Source organism: Cnephaeus nilssonii (genome assembly GCF_951640355.1).
Source record: "Cnephaeus nilssonii genome assembly, chromosome: 2".
Classification (NCBI taxonomy): Eukaryota; Metazoa; Chordata; class Mammalia; order Chiroptera; family Vespertilionidae; genus Cnephaeus; species Cnephaeus nilssonii.
The window spans coordinates 3,146,614-3,163,955 of record NC_137073.1 but is presented as its reverse complement, the minus strand read 5'-3'; the positions used below and the strand labels follow the sequence as shown (position 1 = coordinate 3,163,955).

At 50.6% G+C, this 17,342-nt stretch overlaps 1 protein-coding gene across 3 annotated transcripts in view; it reads right to left on the bottom strand.

Moving 5' to 3' along the window:
* Positions 1-17,342, bottom strand: part of VPS35L (VPS35 endosomal protein sorting factor like) — a 144,092-nt gene that overhangs the window by 8,327 nt on the left and 118,423 nt on the right. For all 3 annotated transcript variants that reach the window (XR_013814183.1, XM_079783991.1, XM_079783992.1), the window contains one exon: positions 3,269-3,434. Coding sequence is in view for 2 of the 3 variants with exons in the window: in XM_079783991.1 (XP_079640117.1) it covers positions 3,269-3,434 (166 nt within the window). In the remaining variant the exon portion in view is untranslated. The remainder of the gene's footprint in view (positions 1-3,268; positions 3,435-17,342) is intronic.

The following is a 17,342-nucleotide window of genomic DNA, read 5'->3' as shown; positions in this document are numbered from 1 at the left end:
ATTTGCAGATTCCTCCTCTTTGTTTGGGGTTTGGAGGTGCCCAGATGAGGCCCAGCTGTGAAGCAATGCAAGCTGCTGTGGAGCCTTAGGTCTTCTTTTGGAGGCTCTGGGGCTCTCTGACCCAGCTGCAGTACATTAGGTTTCAGATTGCAAAGGGCCAGGCCTTTGATATGCAAAAACCTCTGGGCACAGCTTGGGTGGGGTTGTAAATTGGGTGGGTTGGGGTCTCAGAGAATCACCAGGGTGGAGCAAACAGCAATGGCTGACCGTCAGCCCTGCCCCAAAGAGGCCCCTGGGTCTCTGTGTCCCGCGGCACTGTGCAGGAACAATGATCACTGCAAGCATCTCTGAGAAAAAGCCGCCTTTGAGTTCTGCCCAAAACCAGACAGTCCAGTTTCTCCCCATATGAGTCTGGGACCCCAGAGTCTCTCCCGGAACTGGAGTTCAGAGCAGTCGGGAGCTTGTATCTCCCTCCCGCTTGAAGAAGACAACAGTATACCCAGTTGCCAGCCCCTTTCGCATGCGCCTCTGTACCTCCGCACCTCTGCACCTCCTCCGAGTTTCAGTGCGCTTTTCTCTTTCCTTATAGTTGTATAACTTCCACTCAGCCAGCCTTCCCGTGGTTCTGGATGATACCTGTTTTGTCTTTTAGTGGTATACCACTGTTTTGAGTGGTTGTGCGAGTTCAGGTGTTTACATATGCCACCATCTTGGTTTCTCTGCAGGAAGATAACTTGTTGTGCTCTTAATTGTCCAGGCCACAGGAAGTGGAAAAACAGTCCACGGGGCCCTCCCATGTAGAATCAGCCCTCCTGATGTTCTTGGGGCCCGCCCTCACCTCCCCCACCCCCCAAGCAGTGCACAAGCACAGCCTGAAGGGAAAGTGCGGGGATGCCCAGGTACCACCCCCCACCCCCAAGCACTCTTCCCGTCCACACCGCACGCTCACTCTTGTGCATGAAGCACTGGAGTGCTTGCTCTAGATAACCTCAAAACTTTCTCTTTAATAATCTGGAAAGAAAGCAGCCAAGCCGATCTTCATAGATGCAAAAAAATCTGGCCCAGCTTTTCAGAAGCCCTACCTCACACATTTACTCAAAGGCTGCCTGACCCTCGCAGGTCTGGCTCAGCGGATAGAGCGTTGGCCTAAGGACCTGTACCTCAGTTACAGGTGCCTAGGCCCTGGTCGGGGCGCGTGCAGGAGGCAACCCATTGATGTGTCTCTCTCACATTGATGTTTCTCTCTGTCTCCCTCTCCTTTCCACACTCTCTAAAAACCAATGGAAAAATATCCTCGGGTGAGGATTAACAGAAAAATGAAAATAAAAGGCTCCCTAGAATGAGGAGGGGGTGGTACAGAAACTTGCAGCCCCACACCGCTTCCTTCTGACAGGTCAAATCACCAATGCATTCGAAGTAAACAGCTGGGCCAAGAGGAAGGCAAAGAAAACCCATCCTTTCCCTTTCCTCTCTCCAAGCCAGGAAGGAGCCTCAGCCTGTAACCCTAGCCACGCCCCTTGTACCTCCGCCCTGCGCCCTGCGGTCTCCCTGTGGGGAGGTTACCTGGAGCGGAGAGCCCTCCTCTGAAGGGGCCTCTGTACAGACCCCTCCACTTGCCCATCACCAAGAGGAGATAAACTGCCCACAGATACAGGGACTGTGCTCAACCTCATTAGCCCTCAGAGAAATGCAAATGACACGCCTCAGAACATCCCAATCACAATGACCGGTCACACCGGAACGACTGGAACCCTTCATGACAAGTGTCACTGATGCAACCTTTGAGAAACTGCCCAGAACAAGCGGAGCCGAGCACCACCATCCGGAGCGGCCGAGGGCACACCCAGCACAGTGTGCACAAGAGCCACATGCGCTCAGACAGCCAGGCTGCAAACACAGATGCCTGTCCTTACAGGGAGTTAGCCCTGGTGCACCACCCCGTCGACAGACGGGGCAGTGTGAGTAGGACTGCAGTTCCAGCGAGGAGGAATCTCAGAGACTCAACATGGAGTCAAAGAGGCCAGACACCAAAGAATGCTTCCCGAATGAGCTCATTTACATAGTCAAACTGGGAGTGCCAGCAGGCAGGCCAGTGCCATCTGGAGAGGAAGGCGCTGGTGCCACTGGAGCATGCATGGGCCTGGGGACCAGCAGTGCCCAGCTTCGGGCTACGGGCGGTGGCCACCTGGGTGCACTCACTGTGTGACAGCTCACTGAGCTGTGTAGTCTGTGGTATGTACGTCCTGTTACACTTAAGACATTTTTACTTTGTAATCAAGGAGGCAGTGTAATATGTGCCCCAAGTCCTGCATGTGAATTCTACTCCCATCACGAGGGGCTGGGCCTTGATCCATGTGGCTGGTAAACCACGTGGTCTTCCCGAGTCTCCCCTGGTGGGGATGCGGATGCCTGTCCTCATCACGGTGCTGGGAGGGTTCAAGGAGAAAGAGGCCCCTGGAGTCGGGTGGCACCTGCCTGCAGTGGAAGCTCCCCTCCCCTAAGGGCCAGTCTCCCTGAGAACAGCTCTCCCACCAGCTTCCAATCCCGGCCACAGAGCCCTGAGAGCCAGGGCCGGGACTCCCACTCCGACTTGTGCCCTGAACCTTTCACACGGAGAGAACGCTGCTTAAACCCCAAAGTATACAATTACTGGGCAAAGCATTTTTAACAACAGGGCCATTTTTTGGGAAATCAAAAATCAGAACCGAGGCTCAGAGAGCAGTGGGCTGGGCCGCACACAGGCTGTGAGGTGCTGCTTCCAAAGCTGCAGCAGTGAGTTCCGGCCGGCAATACCGGCCACCACGCCCTCCTTCCCCCCAGCTCCTGCCGGGCGGGCCGAGCGGCACCACTGGGAGGCATGGGCAAAGACCCAGACCAGGGCGCCGGAGGCTGGGGTCTGAGCAGCCGGGTGCTGCTCATGCATGTGCACACTAACCACCAGCCAGGCTATTCTGTAGGACACCACAGGCAGCACCAACCCCACAGAGGGACTTTCTGGATTCAACTACGTGTCAAATCTGGGCCCTTGGATGCTTTTTAGAAGGCACAGATCTCTGAGACTCTAATTTAGAAGGGCAGACAGGCTCAGGAACCAGGTAATTCTTACACTGGGCAAGTTTAGCGAAACGCTGGACTGGAAGTGGAAGTCCGTGGTAGGCAAGCACAAGGCAGATTAAATGAAAAAATAAATAAATAGAAAAGGAAGATGACATTTTACTTGACTTTCATGAAACGCCAGCCCCATGCACTTGGTGGGAGGCCTGGCTACCTTTGTCCACATGGTAGAGGTAGGTTTCCTGGCTCATGGCGGACAGCAGGTGCAGCACGTAGGTGTAGATGCGGATCCTGTCATCACTGGTGTCCTCCCAGGTGTAGTCCTGGATCACGTTGAGAAGCTCTCGAACAAGGAACAGGACCCCATGCTCAGGATGATCCTAGCAGAGAACCATAAAGGTACATGTTCCCAGGTCTGAGCAGCAGAAAAACCCAGACAGAAACTCAGGGCCCTCCCTTGGCAGCTGAGGAGGTGAAGTGCCTGAGACTGGCTATGAACAGGCCTGGGAGAGCTGTGGTCAAACCAAAGTGAAATGCTAAGATGCCACCCACCCCACTGGGCAGCACACTGCAGGCCGGGCAGACAGCTCTGAGAGCCGCCCTGTGTGGCCCCAGCACGGGAACGCAGTGACCTGTTAGCTAATGGCCTGCTCTCACACACGGAGCAGTGAACACCCATCCTCCAGCTACAGACACCAGCGCAGGCCCGGCACACGCACAGCCCCGCCTACTCCGCGAGAAGCTCCCCAAGGATGCCGTCAGCATGAGGCCCTGATGTAAAAGCAGCGTCGCTCGGGAGGGCACTCTGCATCGCTACAGCTAAACTGAGGATCCTCTCGGGAGAAGGAAAACCCAACACAGTCACAGAGCCGGTAAGAGTCTTTCTCAGATCCTGAGCTGAACTGAAAGTGTTGGGATGCAGAAAAGTCTGCTGCTTTGATTCCGTTCCAAAAAGGACTATTGGACTGTGTGGTTCCCCTGCCCACACCCTCCAGGGACCCCGCCCACCAAGTCCATGGTCAGCTCCTGTCCCCAGGGCCTCTGGCCAGGCTGGTACCTTGCCCTCGCCCATGCTAGCCGCCCCCATAGGACTCCTGGGACCAGCTGGGCCACTCAGATCCTGCAGGACACAGGGCACAGCCAAGGTTTAGTGGCACTGTCTCGTAAAGGGTTAACTGTAAGACATGGGCAGGACGAAGGGAACTGGGGAGGCACCCAGGGCCTGGCCACAGCAGGAAGCATCCTCACCCTTGGGCTGAAAGCAAGGTCACTGGATGGTCAGCCCCGCAGCTGGAGAGGAGCCTGCAAGGCCCTGGGGCGGCCTCTGAGAAACCGCGTCTCCCACCGGCACCCCGCCTCCGATCCCATGCCTCTGGCGCATGCTGGCTGAGCTGGGAGCTGGGAGCTGGGAGCTGGGGGCCCAGGCGAGGCAGCCCCAGAAGCCAGGCTCCCAAACAGCAAGGATGTGGGCGCTGAGGCATCATGCGAAGGAGCTCTGCCTCGGGCCCTCCTGCTCCCTCCGCTGGAATCTTTACCTGAGACTTTGTCAAGGTCGCACCGGCTCCAAGACGGCCTGGACCAGTGGTTGGCAACCGGTGGTCCACGAGGTCCTAAAGGTTGGTGACCGCTGGCCTAGCTCTCACCTCATACCTTAGCTCCTCAAGGCTCCATCATTCTCCCATTTGTTACTTTAATCCTCACCCGAGGATGGTTCTTGATTTTTTTACATTTTATTTTAGAGAGAAGGGAAGGCGGGGAGAGAAACATCAATCGGTTGCCTCCCCTATGTGCCCCGACCAGGCATCAAACCAGGAACCTAACTGGGAATCGAACTCCAACCAACTCAGCCACCGGCCAGGCTCCCCTCATCCTTCTTTGTCCCAAGTCATCCCGCCGTCTCCTCCAGGGTGGGTCCAACCGCCTGAAGCGACCATCTTTCCTCCTTCAGTGACCCCCACAGCACCTCCTGGTCTGTCCATTTCTCTCCCATTCCAGCCTGCAGCCTCCAGGACAGACTATACCTGTCCCATTTGCCAAGAGCCAAGTCCGGTGCGAGCGGTGCCCACCCGGTTCCTGGGAGGGTGCTGGGCACAGAGGGCACTCGGTAAGTAGTATTGCATGGATTGCACTTTTGAGCACCTTCTATGTGCTCAAATCACTGAGGTGGCTATAAAAACAGAACAGTAGCTGACTTTTATGGTAGCTTTTCAATGTTCCGGGAAGATGCTGTCATATGATGACACCACTCTCCCTCCGCACCCCCGTTTCAGGTGGGAACGCAGCCGCTGAGAGGGTCAGGTGGCCCAGAGACCCGGGACATGCGCTGGCAGCCCCGCTCCAGACCACACTCCTCCCGGAGGCACTCACAGCGCCTCGGCACAGAGGAGGCCTGGGGACTCGTAGAGCTGGCTCCTGGGCGCTGGCCAGTCTGACAGGGGCTGGAGGATGGAGGGGCTGTGGCAGGGGGTGGACGTCAGCCAGCATGCCTGAGCCCCATTTCCCCTGGATGGGAGTGAGGGGCGACTGAGACGGTGTGGACACTGAACACCGACAGGCAGGTCTCAGCTAGCCTGGATCTCCCGGAGTCTCCTTTTGGAAGTCTCTGGAGGAAGACAGGCCACCCCACGGGAGGCAGAGTGGCTAAAGGGGGAGGCAGACAAAGGGAGCCTCGGGCCTTTGACAGACCGGCCCCAGCCCTACATTGGAGAAGCTGCCCTTTCACGGACCGGCCCCTCCCACATTCATACAGGCCTAGTAGATGCAGACATAGCAATGCACACTGTGGTGGCTACTGGCCCACTGGAAGAGGCATGTAAGTGTTGGTTGAATAAATAATAAAGATCTTTATTATTGCACTAGAGGCCCAGTGCACAAATTCGTGCACCAGTGAGGTCCCTTGGCCTGGACTACAGGATTGGGCCAAAACCAGCTCTCCGATATCCCCCAAGGGGTCCCGGATTGCGAGAGGGCTCAGGCCAGGCCGAGGGACCCCACCAATGCACAATGGGGGCCAGGGAGGGACATGGGAGGTTGGCCAGGCGGGGAGGGACTGCAGAAGGGCTCTAGGGCATGTCCGGTCTGTCTCGCTCAGTCCTGATTGGCTGGACCCCAGCAGCAAGCTCACCTACTGGTCGGAGCGTGTGCCCCCTGGTGGTCAGTGCACGTCATAGCAACTGGTCGACCAGTTGACTGTCTGCCCCCTGGTGGTCAGTGCACATCATAGCAACTGGTCGACCGGTTGACTGTCTGTCCCCTGGTGGTCAGTGCATGTCGTAGCGAGTGGTTGAGAGGCCTTAGCATATTACACTTTGATTGGCTGAACAGACAACCAGTCCACCGGACACTTAGTATATTAGGCTTTTATTATATAGGACTAGAGGCCCAGTGCACAAAATTCATGCACTTGGTGGGGGTGTCCCTCAACCCAGCCTGCACCCTCTCCAATCTGGGACCCCTCCGGGGATGTCCAACTGACGGTTTAGGCCCAATCCCGCACCAGCAGTTGGACATCCCTCTCACAATCCGGGAATCCTAACCACTCACCTGCCTGCCTGCCTGCCTGCCTGCCTGATTGCCCTTAACCACTTCTGCCTGCCAGCCTGATTGTCCCCTAACCGCTCCCCTGCTGGCCTGATTGATGCCTAACTGCTCCCCTGCTGGCCTGATCGCCCCCAACTGCCCTTCCAATTGCCCCCAACTGCCCTCCTCAGCTGGCCCGATTGCTCCCAACTGCTCTCCCCCTGATGGCCCGATTGCCCCCCAACAGCCCTCCCCTGCCGGCCTGGTCGCCCCCAACTGCCCTCCCCTGCCGGCCATCTTGTGACGATGTGGGGGTGGCCATCTTGTGATGACGTAAGGGCATTGCGCGAGGGCGTGATGCCACCTAGGCTTTTATTATATAGGATAACATGATGTCCACACCATGTCTTGTGTGGCCAGTTACACACAATCTGTACCTGACCCCACCCAGTGGGTCCAGCACCAACACAACCAGTGGGCTTCACACCACACAGCGAGTGACCGAACTAGCCACACAAGTGGCACCAAACTCTGGGAACAACCATGCCCCATTGGGTAGCCCCTGTACAGCACCTCCTATAAAGTAACCGAGGTTTACTCTGATAGCCACCCAGCAGGAAAGGTAACCACCCATGAAAGGGCCAACAGCATTCAAGACACAACTACAATGGGGGTGCCTGCACAGAGCCCACAAAAACATCACTGGAGACTGGAGAGAGAAGCCAAGATGGCGGCGGAGGTGAACGACTGATCTGCTGCCTCGCATGGCAGTTTCGGAAAAACAACTAAAAGATGGACTGGTGAGCGCGGCGACTCCTGCTCGCGTCTCCCCAGACCGGGCGGCGGCTCCTCTCAGCCAGCACCGCAGCCGGGGCCATGAGCTCGTGGGCGCCGCGGCAGCTGCTGTGGCGGCGGCCGCGGACTCGGCGCAGCGGCTCTCGGTGAAGGAAGAGACCATCTTTCTGTGAGACGGGCCCACCCGCGTCACCGACCTGGCCCAGCTCCCCACTGAGATCCTCGGGGCCCCGGAGACCGCCAACACCGACTTAGAGGATTCTTAAGACTTCCTGTCTTACACTCAAGTCCTCTAGCCATTTTGAGAGAGGAAAACCAAGAAGGCAGCAAAGTCAAACAAAGGAACTTCGCGCACAGCAATTTCAAAGTTAAACAAAGGAACTTCGCCGCGCACAGAGCGTCTGCCACCCAGAACCACAGGAGAGCTGGCTGAATGGTGGATTTACAGCTAAGAGAGAAGAGGAAAGAGCGAACTCTGGAGAAGCTGAGGTGCGGAGGCGCGTGGGTCGGGGGAAGGGACTTATGGCTTTTGTTCCAACCTTAGGGGAGATTAGCTCCCCAGACGCCTGCGGGAAGAGGCTGGACTCTCGGCCTTCCTGTCGGAGAGTGGGAGTGACTTCCTTGCGGAGGTGCGCCCAGCAATCAGTGTTTGCTGCGCTGGAGTGCGGAATGAGGGGGCTTGGAAACGTGGAAAGCAGAAAAAGCAGAATTGCAGCCAGTGCGGTTCGCCTCGCCATGGCCTGGTGGCGCCCTGAGGCCCCGCCCCGCCCCGCCCTGAGACTCGCCCCGCCCTGGGACCCGCCCCGCTCGTTTTGCAGGTCCGCCCCGCATGTCTTGCAGGCACACCTGGGCTCCAAGCAACGGCTTTTGCATGTGGGTGGCCTGCCCTATGACAGCTTGACCAGATAAACTGCGGTTCTAGTCGGACTGCTCTAGGGATGCTCAGACAGGAGGAGGAAACTGCAGTTTTTGCCGTAAGTCCTGCTGAGTGGTCTCAGGTAGTAGCTGACCTACACACCATTGGAGACCCAGAAACGAGGGCATCTAGTGGTCGGTGTGAGATGACACCAGATTTCAACCACTCGCATAAAGGACACATTCCAGAGGCAGAATCAGTGAGCGCCAAAGCCTTGCTGCACCAAGACCCGGCCCATAAATCTGTCTCCTACACAGCAACTCTTCCTTTATAGACACAGAGGATCTGCACGGCCAATTGGCCTGGAGGACAATTCCTCCCAGCGACACCAACAACAATCAAGACTTAACTATACAAAGGAAGACCAAGATGGAGGCATAGGGCGGAAGCCTGATTGCTGCCTACCACAACAATTTTGAGTCTACGACGGGAGAGCAGAGCAGACACCATCCAGAACCACCGGAGGGCTGGCTGAGCAGATGCTCTACAACTAGAATAAAAGAGAGGGGTACGCGGGATGATGCTGATGCCGGTGACCCAAAGATCACACTTTAAGAACTACAGCTCAGACGACACAGTGGCGGCCTGGAACGTGCTCGGCGCAGTTCCCCCGGCGGTCTCCGGCTGAGGGGAAGGCCCCACTCGCTGCCGAGCACGGACAGATGAGCCCCTGGGAGACATGGGGTGGGAGACTCCGCGCTTGCTGACCTCCGAGTCCATCAAGAATCTCAACGCCCCGGAAGCGGCCAGGTGCGCACGCTCGGTGACTGGCCACTGCTGCAGACCCAAGGGCCGACGCAGCCACCCCGGACCAGCCCGCTGCCGCGCACCGGGCACACCGGAGCTTCGCCGAGCCCGCCGCCCAACGAGTTCTGCGGCGGCTGCCCTGGAGCTCTGAGAAAATGGCCGAAGGAATTACTGAGATGGAATTGACCAACAGGAAATGGGATCAAGAAGACGAAACCCCACTGGGTCCCGGATCCAGGTGAAGCTGCGCGCCCCTGGGTCCGGGTGAGGCTGGGAACTGGGTCAGGGTGAGTCTGGGTCCCGGGTCCGGGTGAGGCCGTGGACCCCTGGATCCGGGTGAGCCTGGCCCCGGGTCCGGGCGAGGCCGTGGGCCCCTGGATCCGGGTGAGCCTGGGTCCCGGGTCCGGGTGAGGCCGTGGGCCCCTGGATCCGGGTGAGCCTGGGTCCCGGGTCCGGGTGAGGCCGCGGGCCCCTGGATCCGGGTGAGCCTGGCCCCGGGTCCGGGTGAGGCCGCGGGCCCCTGGATCCGGGTGAGCCTGGCCCCGGGTCCGGGTGAGGCCGCGGGCCCCTGGATCCGGGTGAGCCTGGGTCCCGGGTCCGGGTGAGGCCGTGGGCCCCTGGATCCGGGTGAGCCTGGGTCCCGGGTCCGGGTGAGGCCGTGGGCCCCTGTATCTGGGTGAGCCTGGCCCCGGGTCCGGGTGAGGCCGTGGGCCCCTGGATCCGGGTGAAGCCGTGCCCCTGGGTCCGGCCGAGACCAAACCAGAGGGAGTCGGACCTGCATTATCACCATTTGTCCACCATCCAGAGCTGAGGGGTCAGTGCCGACATGTACTCATAAGGAACTGGTGGACATTGATATTGGGTCTCAAAAGAACTGTTGGTCCAGAAAGAAACTCACTACAGACTGATTCATTTGCCTGTCAGCATAACTATTATTGCTCGTCGCACATTCAATTCTTATAAGTATATCTCTAGTGACACATGATTTCGCTCATCTAGGGGAAATGATGAACAACATGGACTGATGAACAAGAACAGAACCAGAAACAAGGAGGCACCGATCGGACTATCGGGCCTCAGAGGGAGGATAGGGGAGGGTGGGGGGAGAAGGGAGAGATCAACCAAAGGTCTTGTGTGCATGCGTACGAGCCTAACCAATGGTTAAGTTCAACAGGGGGTTGGGGCATCCATGGGGAGGGGTGTGGGATGGGAAGGGGGGGATGAGGACAAATATGTGACACCTTAAAAATAAAGAAATAAAAAAAAAAAAAAACATCACTGGAGCATAGAGCTCTGGTGATGTGGAGGACTGTGCCACTGAGCCCCAAGACTCCCAAAACTGCACATGTACTGCGGCTTGCACACCATGGTTGGGGTGAGCCTCACAGCCAGCCAGCCTGAGGGCCCAGCCACCCACAACAGGCAAACACAATCAGGAGCCAAGTACAACAGGAGGGCCACATAACCCCCACAAGGGTCCTTCCTTAGAGCACCCAGCTCAGGAGATTAAGGAGACTGCACCACTGGGTCCCACAGGACACCTACTGCATAAGGCTACCCGAAAGACTGGGACTCATAGAAGTCCTACCTAATACACAGAAACAAACACAAAGAGATAGCCAAAATGGAGAGGTAAAGTGCAGGCCCCAAATGAAAGAACAGGAGGCATCTCAAAAAAGAAGAGCTGAATCAAGTGGAGACAAGCAATTTATCAGACATAGAGTTCAAAGTAATGGCTATGAGAATGCTCACGGAAATCAGTGAGAACTACAACAGCATGAAAAGGGACATAGAAACCATGAAAAAAAACTAGTTGAAAATGAAGAATACCATATCTGACATCAAGAATACACTGAAAGTAATAAAAAGTAGGTTAGAGGCTGAAACCGGTTTGGCTCAGTGGATAGAGCATCGGTCTGCGGACTGAAAGGTCCCAGGTTCGATTCCGGTCAAGGGCATGTACATTGGTTGCGGGCACATCCCCGGTGGGGGGTGTGCAGGAGACAGCTGGTCGATGTTTCTCTCTCATCGATGTTTCTAGCTCTCTATCCCTCTCTCTTCCTCTCTGTAAAAAATCAATAAAATATATTAAAAAAAAAAAGTAGGTTAGATGAAGCAGAAGATCTAATCAGTGATTTGGAAGACAAAATAGAAAAAAAAAATACACCCAATCAGAGCAGCTAAAGAAAAAAGTATTAAAAAGCAGGAGGAGAGTTTAAGAGAACTTCGGTATAAAATGATTATAACAACATCCATGTCGTAGGGGTGCAGAAGGAGAAGAAAATAAGCAAGGGACAGAGAAGCTGTTTGAAAAAATAATAACAGAAAACTTCCCTGACCTGGTGAAGGAAAAAGTCACACAAGTTCAGGAAACACAGGCAGTCCCAATCAAGACACAGCATAATTGAAATGGCAAATGTTACAAAGAGAGACTCTTAAGGGAAACAAGAGAGAGACCGTCAGTTACCTACATGAGCTCCCATAAAGCTGTCAGCTGATTTCTCAACAGAACCACACTACACGCCAGAGAGAATGTCATGAAGTATTCAAAGTAATCATTCAAAATTGAAGGCAAAATAGCGAACTTCCCAGACCAAAATTAAAAGGCTAAAAGAGTTCTTTGTCACAAGCCAGTATCACAAGAAATGTTAAAAGAATTGCTTCAAGAAGAAAAAACACATATATAGAGAAGAACGTAGGTATAAAGGAATAATGACAATAAGTAAGTAACTATCAATATAACCTTAAATGTAAATGGACTGAATGCTCCAATCAAAAGACATAAGGTAACTGAATGGATAAGAAAACATGACCCATATATATATATACTGTCTACAAGAGATCCACCTCAGAACAAAAGATTCACACAGGCTGAAAGTGAGGGGATGGAAAAAAAATTCCATGCAAATGAAAACAAACAAACTAAAAAAAGCTGGGGTAGCAATACTTATTATATCTGACAAAAAAGACTTCAAAACAAAGGCCATAACAAGAGTCAAAGAAGGCCACTACATGACATTTAAAAAGTTGATTCAACAAAAGGGCCCTGGCCAGGTGGCTCGGGTGGAATGTCATTCCGTGCACCAAAAGGTTGCAGCTTCAATTCTCATTCAGGACAGATAACTACACTGCAGGTTTGATCCCCGATCAGGATGCACAAGGGAGACAATTGATTGATGTTTCTCCTATCAATGTTTTTCATCCACTTCCTTCATCTCTCTAAATTCAATAAAGACATATCCTGGGTTGAGGGTTTAAAAAAAAAGGGGGGGGGGCCTAAGAGGACATAACCCTTGCAAACATATGTGCACCCAATAGAGGAACACCTATATATATGAAGAAAATCTTGGTGGACTTAACGGGAGAGATCGACAGCAATACAGTCATAGTAGGGAACTTTTTAACACCTCATTATCATCAATAGATTTCCAGACCAAAAAATCAACAAGAAAAGAGCTGAAACAGATGTATTTAATTAATATTTACAGAACATTTCACCTCAAAGCAGCAGAATATACAATCTTCTCAAGTACACATGGAACATTCTCAAAGACAGACCACATGTTAGGACACAAAGTAAGTCAACAAATTCAAGAAGACTGAAATCATATCAAGCATCTTCTTGGATCACAATGGTATGAAACTAGACATCAACCACAATAAATAAATCTCAAAAATATTCAAACACATGGAGGCTAAACAGCATGTTATTAAACAATAAATGGATTATCAATGAGATCAAGGAAGAAGTCAAAAAATTCCAGGAAACAAATGAAAATGAGCACATAACAACCCAAAATCTATGGGACACAGCAAAACCAGTCCTGAGAGGTAAGTTCATAGCATTACAGGCCTACCTCAAGAAGCAAGGAAAACCTCAAATATACAATCTAACCATACAACCTTTTAGCACACCTAAAAGAAGTAGAGAAAAAGCAACAAGCAAAGCCCAGATGAAAGAAATGATAAAGATTAGAGTGGGAATAAATAATATAAACACTAAAAAACAATACAAAAGATCAATGAAACAAAGACCTGGTTCTTTGAAAAGATTGATGATCATTTAACAAGTATTATCAAGAAACAAACAGAGAGGACACAAATGAATAAAATCAGAAATAAAAGAAGTAAAAGCTGATATCACAGAAATACAAAGGATTGTAAGAATAGTCTATGAACAACTATATGCCAATAAATTGGACAACTTGGGAAAAACAGATAAATACCTCGAAACATACAATATTCCAAAACTAAATCAGGAAGAATCAGAAAACCTGAACAGACCAATAGTAACTAATGACATTGAAGCAGTCATCAAGAAAGTCCCAGTGACCAGAAGTCCTGGACCGGATGGATTTACAGGAAAATTTCACCAAACATTCAAAGAACTAACACCTATCCCTTCTCAAACTGCTCCAGAACATCCAAGAGCAGGGAAGACTTCTAACCTTTATTTACGAGTCTAGCGTCATCCTAATCCCCAAACCAGATAAAGACACTAACTACAAAGAAAGAAACTGATGAACACAGATGCTAAAAGCCTCAACAAAATATTAGCAAATTGGATCCAACAATACATTAAAGAGATCACACACCATGATCAAGGGAGATTTGTTACCAGGATGCAAGGTTGCTACAATATTCAAATATCAATAAATGTGATACATCACATAAACAAAATGAAAAATAAAAATGACATGATCATATCCATAGAAGCAGAAAAAGCATTAGATAAAATCCACCATTTACAATAAAAACACTTGGGAAACTAGGAATAAAGGGAACATTCCTCAACATAATAAAGGCTATATATGAAAAACCTACAGCCAACATCATACTCAATGGGCAAAAATTAAAGGCGTTTTCCTTAAGATCAGGAATAAGACAGGGCTGCCCTCTTTCACCACTCTTATTCAACATGGTACTGGAAGTCTTAGCCACAGCAATGGGACAAAAAGAAGAAATAAAAGGCATCCAAATTGAAAAATAAGGAAGTAAAACTCACTTCTTACAGATGACATGATATTGTACATAGAAAACCCTAAAGATTCCACCAAAAAACTACTAGATTTAATAAATTATTTTGGCAAAGTAACAGGTTACAAAATTAATATTCAGAAATCAGTAGTATTTTCATACACTAATAATGAACTATCACAAAGAGAAACTAAGAAAACAATTTGATTTACAATTGCAACCAAAAAAAAAAAAAAAGTACCTAGGAATAAATTTAACCAAGGAGGCAAGAGACCTGTACTTGGAAAACTACAGGGCACCGAAGAAAGAAATTGAGGAAGATACAAGTAAGTGTTCATGATTTGGAAGAATTAACATCATTAAAATGTCCAAACTACCCAAAGTAATCTACAGATTCAATGCAATTCCTATTAAAATACCAATGGCATGTTTAACAGATCTAGATCAAATATTCCAAAAATTGATACGGACTCAAAGAAGACCCCAAATAGCTGCAGCAATCTTGAGAAAGAAAAACAAAGTTGGAGAGATCACAATACCAGATATCAAACTATACTATAAGACCTGTAATTAATACAGCCTGGTACTGGCACAAGAATAGGCATATAGATCAATGAAACACAACAGTGAGCCAAGAAATTGACCCATCACAGTCAATTGACATGTGACAAAGGAGGCAAGCGCATACAATGGAATGAAGACAGTCTCTTCAATAAATGATGTTAGAAAAATTGAACAGGTACATGTAAAAAAATGAAACTAGACCACCAACTTATACCATACACAAGACTGAACTCAAAATAGATAAAAGACATAATAAATGTAAGTCATGAAACCATAAAAATCCTAGAAGTAAAGCCTCAGCTCTCTCTTGTAGCAATATTTTTGCTGATATATCTACTAGGACAAGAGAAACCAAGGAGAAAACAAACAAATGGGACTATTAAACTAAAAAGCTTCTGCACAGCAAAAGAAACCATCAACAAAATAAAAAGGGAACCCACTGTAGGGAGACCATATTTGACAATGATACATCTGATAAAGGGTTAATATCCAAAATACATAAAAACTTATACAACTCAGCACCAGGAACACAAACAATCCAATTAAAAACTGGGCAAAGGACTTGAATAGACACCTCTCCAAAGCGGACATACAGATGGCCAAGAGACATATAAAAAAACTAGAGGCCCGGTGCACGAAATTCGTGCACTGGGGAGGGTGACCCTCAGCCCGCCTGCACCCTCTCCAATCTGGGACCCCTCGGGGGATGTCCAACTGCAGGTTTAGGCCCTGTGAGATCGGGCCTAAACCTGCAGTTGGACATCCCTCTCACAATCCGGGACCTAACCGCTCATCTGCCTGCCTGATTGCCCCCTAACTGCTCCCTTGCCAGCCTGATTGACAACTAACTGCTCCTCTGCTGGCCTGATTGCCCCCAACTACCCTCCCCTGCTGGCCTGATCATCCCAAAGGCTTTCATTAATATAGATATGACCCTTCACAGAAAATTTTACTAACCCTGCTTTACAATAAGGGCTTGACAATTGAATCATTAGGACCAGACACCAAGATTTCCTTTCTTTGAGAGAAACAGTCCAGAGATGGAAGACGCTGACGATGCCTTGCCATAGTAGCAGTCAGCAGCTGTGCGTCGCTGCAGGTTGCCCAGGACCAAACCAGCGAGGATTGGACCTGCATTACCACCATTTGTCCACCATCCAGAACTGAAATATCATTGCTGACATGTACACATAAGGAACTGTTTGACATAGAAATTGGGACTCAAAAGAACTGTTGGCACAGAAAGAAACTCACTATAGACTGATTCATTTGCCTCTCAGCATAACCATTATTGCTTATCTCATTTTTGGTTCTTAAAAGTGTATTTCTAATATCACATGAGCTCACTCATCTAGGGGAAAAGATGAACAACATAGACTGAAGAACAAGAACAGACCCAGAGACAGGGAAGCATCTATCAGACTGTCGGACCTCAGAGGGAAGGTAGGGGAGGGTGTGGGTAAGGGAGAGAGATCAACCAAAGGACTTGTATGCATGCATATGAGCCTAACCAGTGGTCACGGACAACAGGGGGGTGGGGGCATGCGTGGGAAGGGGTTTGGAATGGGAATGGGGGGGGGGGGAGGAGGACAAATATGTGATACCTTAATCAATAAAGAAATTTTAAAAAAATAACGTTCTAAAAAAAAAAAAAGATTTCCTTTCTTTGAATAGTGGAGGGGATAATTGTCTTTAAGTTGCCCTGAAATTAAAATGAGATAATGACTTAGAAAAGTATAAAAGCACCATATAAAGACAACTGTCTTTTTCATGTACTGAAAAGATAATAAAGTGGTAAAATGAAAAACACTATTTTTATTCTCCCCCTTCCTTCCTTTATAGCCTTTATTTAAACTTTGAAATTTATAAAAATTTCACTCCAATTTTCATTTCTTTACATTCAATATTATTTTGTATTGATTTCAGGTTTTATATTAGTTACAGAATAGTGGTTAGACAATCATATTCTTTACAAAGTGCTCCCCGATATTTCCAGTACCCACCTGGCATCATAGGGTCATTACAACACTACTGACTATATTCCCTATTTAAGTGACAATGGGTTTACAGGTTCCTTTCAGTCTTTCTTTTGTGTTGTTCGCCTTTCCTTTTCTTTCTCACTTCTTCCCTCATTTTCCTTATATAGTTTCTCAGTTGGCCATCAAAGCTCAGTGAAGGCACTGGGACACGCTTCATCCATTTTACAGACCAGGAAACTGAGGCCAATTCCAATTGGCTGTGGAACTTGACTCAGCGCACAGGGAGCCCTCAGAGCCATGCTCTCTGCCCTTCCTAAGGGGCAGCCACTGGGCAAACAAAACAAACCTTTCCGTCAGTCTTCTGAGCCTCTTTCTCAAGCACCTCTTCATCGCGGACATGCCACATTCTTTCCTCTCCCCAGTCACCTGCCCCCATTCTTTACTGCCCCCCTTCTCCGGAGCAGATGTAAGACTTTGCACTCATCTCCTAGGCATGCTCTGCCATGGGGCAGGGTGGCGCGGGCTTGCTTTTGGGTCAAGGCAGGAGCAGGAGTCACTGCCTCTGAAGTGTGAAGGCTGCCTGAGCGAGGCCCGTTAGCACTGGGAGCTTCTCTGAATCACATCAGTCAGTCCAGTACCCTGCAGTGTGGCACCCCTCCACTGAGGTGGCACCGCCCTTCAACCCCCGCCTCAGGGCTGTGGGTCCTGGCCCCTCTGCCCGGGAGTCCTTCCATGCCCCTTGATCCCTGGACGGGCCCACCCACGTCTTGGGGCCACTGCAGAACCTGTCT